Consider the following 10,299-nt stretch of genomic DNA (forward strand, 5'->3'; position numbering starts at 1 on the left):
CTTTTTGGTTTATTTTGTCTTCTTTTGTATGTGAGTCTGTTGTGGATGCATGTGACATTTGAGTCTTCTATAAAATTTTTTATTGATTAGTTATTCTAACGGTGTATCATGATTGTGTTTCTGTTGTTCGTAGAAAAAGATAGAGTTTCTTGTGTGTCTGATACTATTTTAGGCCTTTTAGAGTTGTTTGGTCATCTATAAGGTAAGAGAAGCTAACTATTATATTTTAATTTATTATGATGTTCATAATCTGTGTTATATATTTGAAATGGCGTGAAGTTGATAGTTTGGTGTGGTGAAATACTACTGTGACTGCTTGATGAATGTTATTAGTTTTGGATGAACTTTGAGAGTTAGGAATTGTTGTTTAGTTAACTAAAATTGTTACTGAAATGTTATTGTTTTATGGTACAATTATTTGATTGTTTGGGTTTGGAATCTTATAGTTTAGTATGAGGAAATTTCATAATTGTGTCAATTAGGACTTGGTTAGTCACTGAATTTGCTAAAATTTGGTCTACATTATGTGAAATTTGTTCTTTGTGCTTTTGGGTAGTTGGTTTAATTTGATGACTGAATTCCTAGTCAATTGAGCAAACTAGTATTCGATCTAAGTTATAAACATGTTTCCAAATCAATTATCATGCCAAGAATACCAGTTTGGTCGTTTAGATAGGTCTTGAGTGCATCTAGATCAAGTTTATAAGTTGTTCTCTTCTGGTATAGCATTGAGCGCCTTGTGTGGTGTTAAGTGCTGCCAAAATCGAGAGTTATTAGGCTCCAAGATGTTGAGTGCCACTTTTGGCGCTGAATGCCACGAAATCAATGAGCTCTCTGACTTTTGGGCGTTGAGTGGTGGTTGAAGGCGTTGAGTACCACTTCTCTCTGTAGGTCTAAATCTTGGTTTTCATAGTATTTCGCTAAGTGAGTGATATTGCTCATTGAACGACCCTTGTGCCAATAACATTATGATTGTTTTCTCTAATATTTTATTCTTGTTTGTGTAAAACTACATTGTATAAAATTTTACCCTTATTTATATTGGACATTTTGTTTAGGTTTAATAAATGATACATGTGGATATGATACAAGTGATGTGTGATGGGATTGTGAATTGTATAAGATATTATAAGGATTTCAAGGAGAAATCTTTTAGATGGTTATGTATAGCATATGTATTGATATATGATGCTTTGAATTAAGAGTTATTTTAACATTCTTAATAATTGTCAATCTCAAGTAGAGAATGATGGTTATGTTGTGAAGAGTTGCAAGATGTCCTTAGTTTGATGGGCATGTATTAGTCATAGATGTTTGACAAATTAATATCAGTGTGTGGGCAAGTTACTTCACCATCACCAGGTGTAGAACTCCTAGAGTTCGATATCAATACATGTATATGGATGGTCAAAGCTAAAAAAGGAACGATTGTATGTCTTAGGATGTATTGATTTATTGTGTTAGAACAAGCTTACTTCTATAAATTTAATAGATGATTATTTTTCATTAACCTACCATTTCTTTTATGTTTGTCTGTTTATGTGTTTCTTCTTGTTTACAATGATAATCTTAATAATGTGAGTAGATGAAGATGTTACATATAAACTTTTATAATTTTGTACTTATACATAAATAATTCTTTTTTTATCATTATTATCACTCATCATAATTTTAATTTTAATGAGAAATTTTCGCATTGATAGGAGGATAAATAATATTTAATATTTTATTTTTGATACGAGAATAATATTAAATATCTACCTATCTCAATACTTATTTTGTTCTTTTTTAAATTATTAAAATATAATTAATTTAAAAAACTTATATTTTTTTAATTTTCTAACTTAAAACAAGCACTTTGACATTCATCTAATTATTATTTAATATTCTTATATTTGTATAATTATATTTTTTTAATATTTGACATCGTCAAACAAAATAAATACAGAACAAAAATATCACATTAATAAAATGTGAAAATATAATAAAAATAAAGATGGAGATAAATTTTTATTGTAAAAATAGAAATGAAATAATCAAACCTCATTCATTTTCAGTGGCAATAGAAAAAAAAAAAGCCACCTTAAGCACCAACGTCTTCAAACTTTTCAAACTTCACTTTGCTTTTCTCAAACACCTTGCTTCCAACTTCCACTCAACTTTAAAAACTGTATTATTCTTACAACATATATTTTGTTAATAGTTGTAACCACTCATTTTTCTTTTCTATTTTTATACAAGATAAAAAAAATTAATTATTACAATCAGAACAAAGATAATAATTTAGATTTTCTTGTTTATAGATAGAAATAAGGACAAAATCAATGAGAAAGAAACATACAGATGAATGTAGGGAGGTGGTGGTGGTGCAGCAGAAGTGGGGTCAAGGTCGGTGGAGCGAAACCGAAAACAAAAAAGTTTATTGCTATTATTGTTTGGCTTTGTTTTTCTCTGTAAAATTGCACTAATCAAATGCTCTAACGTCACTCCATCACCTCAATATATACCCCTTCTCATCTCACACTAATCAAACACAACCTTGTTTCTTGTTGTGTGAGCCTCTCTTTCAGTGTTTTTTTTCTTGATCAGTGTGAAAAGGGTGGTTGCAGATTGCAATGGCTAAGCATGATGTTGAGGGTGGTTCCTTCTCTGCAAAGGACTACCATGACCCTCCTCCAGCACCCTTGATTGATGCTGAGGAACTCACACAGTGGTCCTTCTACAGGGCCTTGATTGCTGAGTTCATTGCCACACTGCTCTTCCTTTACATCACAGTGCTCACTGTTATTGGTTACAAGAGCCAGACTGATGTAACGGCTGGGGGTGATCTCTGTGGTGGGGTTGGCATTCTTGGCATTGCTTGGGCCTTTGGTGGCATGATCTTCATCCTTGTTTACTGCACTGCTGGAATCTCAGGTCTTTCTTCACTCTTCAATCTCATACCCACCTTTTTAATTTCCTTCCATGGACTTTAGTCTTACATAATGCTTTGCTTTCCTTTTCATTTTCTGGTTTCCTAGCATCCAAAGAGGAAAAACTGCTATCTTTCAGCTCTAATTCTAGGTCGTCAACTGTGGTTACTTGGTCACACTTAGTTGCTATTCTTGATATTCTGGGAAATGGCAAACATTCTTAACATTGTGGCCAAAATCGCTGTTGGGTACTGCTTTGTTTTTTAAAAAAAAGGAAGAAAAACTTGCTTTAAACATACCCCCATTAAGCCAAATAGCCAGCATGTTTCCGCTTTTAGTGCTTATCAAATCTTGTTTCTTGTTTGGTAATTCCCCTTCTATCAAGTTTGCCAGCCTTCAAATTGGGATGCTGGTGCTTTGTGGAGTGAAAGTAAATAACTAAGCATGATTTGGTACCAAGTTTTGTTACTTAATATTCTGAAAAGTGTGATTTTGTATTAAATGTAGGGGGTCACATAAACCCAGCAGTGACTTTTGGACTGTTCTTGGCTCGGAAGGTGTCTTTGATAAGGGCTATAATGTACATGGTGGCTCAGTGTTTGGGCGCCATATGTGGAGTTGGGTTGGTGAAGGCCTTCCAAAAGGCTTACTACCACAGGTATGGTGGTGGGGCCAATGAGCTGAATGAAGGGTACAGCACAGGTGTTGGATTGGGTGCAGAGATCATTGGAACCTTCGTTTTGGTGTACACTGTGTTCTCTGCTACAGACCCCAAGAGGAATGCCAGAGATTCTCATGTCCCGGTATGTCTTCAATTGTCATTGAATTGTTATCCTGTTATACTGTTAATATACTCTGCTTTGCTTAACCAAGCATGGATTCACTGAGTTCTTTCAGGAATAGAAGCTTAAAGTTCCTTCAAATTATTTTAGACTGGTTATTGATAAAGAAAGAAGTTGAGTGGAAGTAACTTAACTTGTTATTAACATATATCTCAACTTCAAGCGTCTAGCTTTGCTCTCTAAATGAATTTAGGTGGAGTAGCATTAAATTTGTTAAAGAAGCTTTGATAAACTTTTAGTGTTTTCATGGATAATTAGTTGTATGTCGAGGCTTTATTCATTATATACTATTCCACTTTTCTTGCTGGCCCTTTCTCTCTTTCTACTACTCTGTTTCATTGTGCGCATATTTTCTGTGGGCAAAATTAAATGTTACCATATGCTTGAGTAACATGGGCCTATTAGGCCATTACCACATAATTCTGTGATGGTGTTTGATTTTAATAGCCTTATCACACCAATCTTATCTGATTACTTTCTTTTTAAAAAAGTGGATTCTTTTGTAGTTTCATGCATGTTTTTGTCTTGGAAGCATAATGTATCTTGGTTAATGTGGAACTTTAAGGCCTAAAACTAAAGTATGCATATCAGTGTCATTCATGCTAAACGTCACTTTGCCAAAGCTGGAAAATCTTGTGAAACTCTCCATCATCATTCCCATTTGTCATTATCAGCTTTAGGTTTCTCCATACACTTTCTCAGATTCTCCAAATTAATAAAGTAAATAAACCATGGTCCTCACATCTGCTCCAATTATAACATCAGCCAAGTTTATCAGTAGTTTCATGCAATATCAGGAATCCTGAATAAACTACAAACTGACCACAGTTTTAAACCTCAATCAATTTGGATCGCATCTTTGGAATAAAATTGTCTACATTTTTTGCTTTAATTGAACCACATAATAAGTTTCTTATTGTGCTTATGTTCTGCATTTGAAGGTTTTGGCTCCACTTCCAATTGGTTTTGCTGTGTTCATGGTCCACTTGGCAACCATCCCTGTAACTGGCACTGGTATTAACCCTGCTAGAAGTTTTGGAGCTGCTGTCATATACAACGAAGAGAAGGCCTGGGATGACCATGTCAGTAACTCTTTTGCTACATATTCAACAACTTGCTAGTTTTATACTATGATCAAATATTAAAATTTGTAACTTGTCTTGTGAAGTAACAAAGGATAAAAAGTTGATGCCCACTTTTGTCTGATACAATCTTGTTCCTGATGTTTGTTCAGTGGATATTCTGGGTTGGACCATTCATTGGAGCAGCCATTGCAGCCTTCTACCACCAATTCATTTTGAGAGCAGGTGCTGCTAAGGCTCTTGGATCATTCAGGAGCAACCCCACCATTTGAGTTATTACCAAATATCCTCTCATGGGTTCAAAAGGAACATAATTGGAAGCAAAATGAGTTGATATTGCAGCAATGATAATATTGTCAAGTGCTTGTACTTTTATTTTGATCCTATGTAGATTGAAGGTTCTTTCAAGATAAGAGCCTTTGGTAAATAGTAAGTACCCTTAGTATTTCTAGAACTTTCCTTTGCTCTCTCATGTAATGAATAAGTGAAGTCAAGATGGAGTAGGTGAAATTGCATGATAATCCATGTTTTAAGGGAGAGGTTATGCTGATTCAATGTCACCTGCACCTTTTTGCTTGTAACTATGTATTTTTCCAAAAGCAAATGTCACTATATGTATGTTGGAAATTTATGAATCAAAAGACACTTTCTGATGCACTGTAGAAAAATTATTAATCGGACAAATGTCATCAAATCTTTCTTGTTCCTGCACATGATTTGTATTATATCCACTATTTTAACTCTTTCTCCTCCTCTGTCTAAAGTTATAGCGAAAATATCATTGTTTATGATAAAAATTGTCAAAACAAAATTTTAAAATAAAATAAAAGATAACTTGAAGACAATATAATTATTTTACAGTAAAAAAATAGTTAAATTTTTTAATTCAGATTTCATTATTGATTTGTTCAAAATTTTGAAAATAGTAAAAGGCAATCCTTTTAAAGTATGTATGATTTCTTTATAATTATAACTATATTACATTATATACTATTTTTATTGTATTACGAACAATGATGATGTAATTTTGTTTTAATATATTACTTTAATTCTACAAAAGGGTGCACATCATGAAAATACTAGTTCGGTATACTTTAGATATTGTCTTCATCAAGTGTACACTTCTTTTTAATATTTACTTGCTACTATAAACTACTAAATAAAATATTAAAAGTTTGATAATCATACAAAAGATAGTTAAGAAACTAAAAAACTAAAACTACAAGAGTTTTTGCTAAGAGTAAATTTCTATACAAAAAAATTAAGGAAATAAATATTTGTAATGATATATATATGTTATGCAAAGTTATACTTATCACTCTACCACTTACAAGGTTAGTCCTCTTAGTGTATAGGACTTCTTAGGACTCTTACCATATAACTCATTTTACTCTATTTAAGCATGAATAATTATTAGATTTTAGAATACTTCCTTTTTGACTCCTATATATCAATGCATACATTAAACATTACCACTACACAAAATTTCTCCATGAAATTCTCTCTACAATGTTTCCAAACATATCACTTATAACATCCTCATTTTCACACATATAGTCTTCATATTCACTAAAGTATATACTTTTTAATTTAAAATCAATGTCAAACATCCAAGAATAACATAACTCAAATATACGAACTAGCATTGAAAGGTGACACCTAGTGTTAGACTTCTCACAAAACTTGATTCTTAGTGTCAGTTTTGTCGCATAACGCTATTCTTCTCGCAAAATGTTGCGTTCACTGACATATTCTACCGCTCGTCAGGGAATTAAATTACTCTAGACTTCTAGTGAAAATATAGCGCTCAACATGTGCCAAGTAGTAAAAATGGGCACTTAACGGTCTCAAGCTCAAATGCTTCCAGAATTGCACAATCAACCTTACGCTAAGCACCACACTGCATTAGTACTGCTCAACGTTATACAAGATTAGAACACACTCAATTTTTTTATTTAGGTGAAATGAGACTTGATCAATTTCTTAAATTGGTATTCCTTATCTAGAGAAATGGTTTTAAACGGTTTTATACCTTAAACTTATACCAATTTATACAATTACTTAGCTCTTTAGTTTTCTCAATCACAACCGTCCAAACAATCAATCAAAACTCAATTTAATGTTTCAAACCATACAATTCAATTTAGATACAAACATCAATATGATGCAAACAACATATAGAAAACATCAACATTATTCAGCTCACGTACACTAAAGCAACTAGTTTCCCTTACATAAAATGTGACCAACAACTTGATGACTCCTAAAACACTCTTAAATGCACACGAAACTCAATCTACCCTTATGAACAACGTAAACATGATCAACACAAACCATTATGACCACTAATCAATAGAGAGTAGCAGAAAAAACACAAAATCTACAAACAAGTCAAAAAGAACTACATGCAAAATAAGGACCAACCGGCCATAAAAGGGATAGAAAAATAACTTATCTGATTGACGAAATTGATCGATTTATAAGCTCACCACTAGAAGAAATTCATCGATTCATGAACTCATCACTAAAAGAAATTTTATCATCTCCCATTTTAAAAAATATGAACGGATTGTGAGATATATTATAAAGAATAAAAAGAAAGTTATAAGAAAAAGTTATAAAAAATTTAAGAATTTTTAAATAATAAAACTCGTATACCATCTTTTAGGCTTTGTTCTTTTGTAGGGATTTGGGGGAGATGATTTGAATAGATTTGGGGGTAATTTTTTGTTGTTTTTTTGAGTGGATTTGTGGGTAATTGAGAGTGGATTTGGAAGTAAAGTTTGTGAGAATTAGTGTAGGATTTGATTGATGTGACAAATTTTAAAAATTAGTTTAATTGGTAGAAATTAAAGATTATCAAAATGCCCCTAGTTATTAAAGTAATATAAAATGTTATTTATTAATGTTATATTCAATTGTAAAAATGTTTATAAAGAGACAAAAATTATAAATAATTTTTAAAATTAATTTTTAAAAATTATAAAAATTATAATGTAGTAAAATGAATTTATTTTTAAATGTAGTATTTGTTTGTAATATAATTTACTACCAAGTAGTATAAATGTATTTATTATGGAAGTGAGATTGATTAATTTTAAACAAACAAATAATTAAACGAAGTTATAATATTACATGACCTAAAAAAAGTGGCAACATTTAAACATACAAATATATTTGTAATAGTTCATGATGACGTTGCTTCAGTAAGGTATCGTTGCAATGTATTGAAACAATATTGTATTGGCATCCCTATTAGACATTTTGTATGGGATGGATGCGCAGATAAAAAGTCGAAGCACTGTTTGAATAAATTATGATCTTCAATGTTCATAGTCCGTAATAAGTTTTCAATTTCTTCTGTAGTTGGATTAGATGATTGAATCTTAGCATTTACTAAGGATATTCGACGCTCCATGGCCTATGTATGTCGTTGAAGAGCAACACATAGTCTTCTTGATTGATTAATTTGTTTTTACAGTTCATCAATGATTGGAGTCCATCTAATTTGCAGATCAGCAGGTTGAAAATAAATAAAACTAGCAAAGCTGATGTGAAAGATAATAACATTGAAAAATAGGTAATGTAATATTTCCAACACATAAGTCAATTTAAGGAAAAAAAAGTCATGTAATACATTATCGGAATAAAAATGAACTTAGTCATCTAAATGGTGAAGAATCAAGTTAACATTCTGATTGAGGTGAGCAAATTGGCGGTTCATGTCGAGGGAAAAAGGTTTGCCAAGTTATCTTCAATACGTTGAACCTGCACCTGCATTTGTTCCATACCCTGCATTCTGTGTTGCAAGTCTTGTACCCCTTCCCACATTTGAGTCATCATATTAGGATTTAACACAGGTGGAGGAGGTTGCACAAGGTTGTCATGATGGTCTGGTTGCTCTTCTTCTTCATCATCACCGACATCGTGTTGCCAAACACGGTTGACATTAACAATATTCAACCTCTTCAAAGAATTAATTGAAAAATGATGTCGGGTCCCAATATGAGTGCTGGCATCGACATCAACATGAACTCCACAATATTGCATGATTTGTGTGATAAGGACACCGTATGGTAGGGGTGCATCGCTGACCTTGCATTTAAGCATATGCTGCATGATGTGATGAGGCCAATTGATAGCTATACTATTTTTAAGCACACATATCATAAAGATATCTTCCTACAATAACCTAGTAATATTCCCAGGTCGTGGAGTCAACATGTGCACAATAACATAATGCAGAAGTCTATCATTAATATTCAAACAACCAACCGTTTTAACACGGTGACCCTACATTTTTGGTATAACCATAGTAGCTAATGCCATCTCCCGGTCATATGGAAAGTCCTCTGGGATATTTGAATAACACAATTTTTTACCCTCATACTTCATATTAGCTACATTCAACCAATCAACAGGTTTCAATCTAATTCTTCTCTTGTTTACCTCACTGAGCAAATATCCATTTACAGAAATCTTCAGATTTGAATAAAAAACTTTGATTAAATCCGGATAGTATGGTCCCTGCAATGTAAGAAATTCGACCACCCCTTGAAATAGAAGATGATGTTGGAAAAATAACCCTGAACCGACAAATGATTCGAAATTCATTATCTTTGGACCAACAATATTCCTTGTGTAGAAATCAGCTGCATAGTTTTCCATCTGATGGCTGTGAGTGAAGAAACAACGCTGATCTAATTGTTCTTCTACAGATGGTCTGACATGGGCTGCATCTTCTGCCTCAGTGAGGGTTTCTTTTCCCTTACGACTTTTTCTTGGCCTTTTGGTTGATGATGAAGCCATTTCACAATTTCTTGAACAAAGCAATTAATGAAAACAATAACAAAGTAAGTTATAAGAAATTATTGAATATTAAAAATAACAACAAGCAAGGACAAACCATTACATCCTAACCATAACCATAACTTAAAAATTGAAGATGGATGGAAAACCAATAAGTCCTAATTACATCACAGATACATTATTGAATATAATAGTAATACAACTAGTCAGATAACACTTCCTAACAGTCACCTTCCGAGATCATTTTACATAATTTATTCAACCGCTTGTGTGGTGGAAGTCCCATCAACCTCTTTGTACATGTGGGGTTTCCACATAAGAAGTCATAACATTGCTCTAGCAAATTTTCATCAGCAATGTTCATAGCACTCAACATTTCATAAATGTCCGCCACTGTATATGTGTAATTTGGGGTGCGACGAAGGATCTCGGTTTGGGAACGTAGTATTTGATTTATATCTTCCATTGTTGAGACTTGACGCATGACTGCATCAGAAATTACACCAAAATGTACATTTGATGAGCTTAGGACATTTGCGAAACCATTTGGTCGTCAACTTATCAAATTGAGAATCAATGACATCGACCATAGGTGCCTTCCTTTTCGAGCCTCGTGAGGATGAAGTTCCACCGGATGGGACGGAAGGCACAGAT

General features: G+C 32.8%; 1 protein-coding gene and 1 pseudogene across 1 annotated transcript; one reads left to right on the forward strand and one right to left on the reverse strand.

Annotated features, from left to right (window-relative positions):
* The first annotated feature begins 2,390 nt into the window (after positions 1 to 2,390).
* On the forward strand, positions 2,391 to 5,493 carry LOC124827267 (aquaporin PIP2-2-like). The gene is made up of 4 exons (XM_047300288.2): positions 2,391 to 2,916; positions 3,420 to 3,715; positions 4,696 to 4,836; positions 4,989 to 5,493. Exons 1-4 carry the CDS (start codon positions 2,616 to 2,618, stop codon positions 5,106 to 5,108), a joined length of 858 nt encoding a protein of 285 aa, XP_047156244.1. The 5' UTR covers positions 2,391 to 2,615; the 3' UTR covers positions 5,109 to 5,493.
* A 3,001-nt stretch (positions 5,494 to 8,494) lies between these two features.
* On the reverse strand, positions 8,495 to 9,645 carry LOC148200622 (uncharacterized; annotated as a pseudogene).
* Positions 9,646 to 10,299: the final 654 nt, after the last annotated feature.

The sequence above is a fragment of the Vigna umbellata genome, chromosome 4, assembly GCF_029865625.1.
Source record: "Vigna umbellata cultivar VRB3 chromosome 4, Vumbellata_1.0, whole genome shotgun sequence".
Lineage (NCBI taxonomy): Eukaryota > Viridiplantae > Streptophyta > Magnoliopsida > Fabales > Fabaceae > Vigna > Vigna umbellata.

Coding starts and splice junctions, on each gene's coding strand:
- LOC124827267 (XM_047300288.2), top strand. CDS start 2,616: ATGGCTAAGCATGATGTTGAGGGTGGTTCCTTCTCTGCAAAGGACTAC. Junction 2,917..3,419: donor CTGCACTGCTGGAATCTCAG/GTCTTTCTTCAC, acceptor TATTAAATGTAG/GGGGTCACATAAACCCAGCA. Junction 4,837..4,988: donor AGAAGGCCTGGGATGACCAT/GTCAGTAACTCT, acceptor ATGTTTGTTCAG/TGGATATTCTGGGTTGGACC.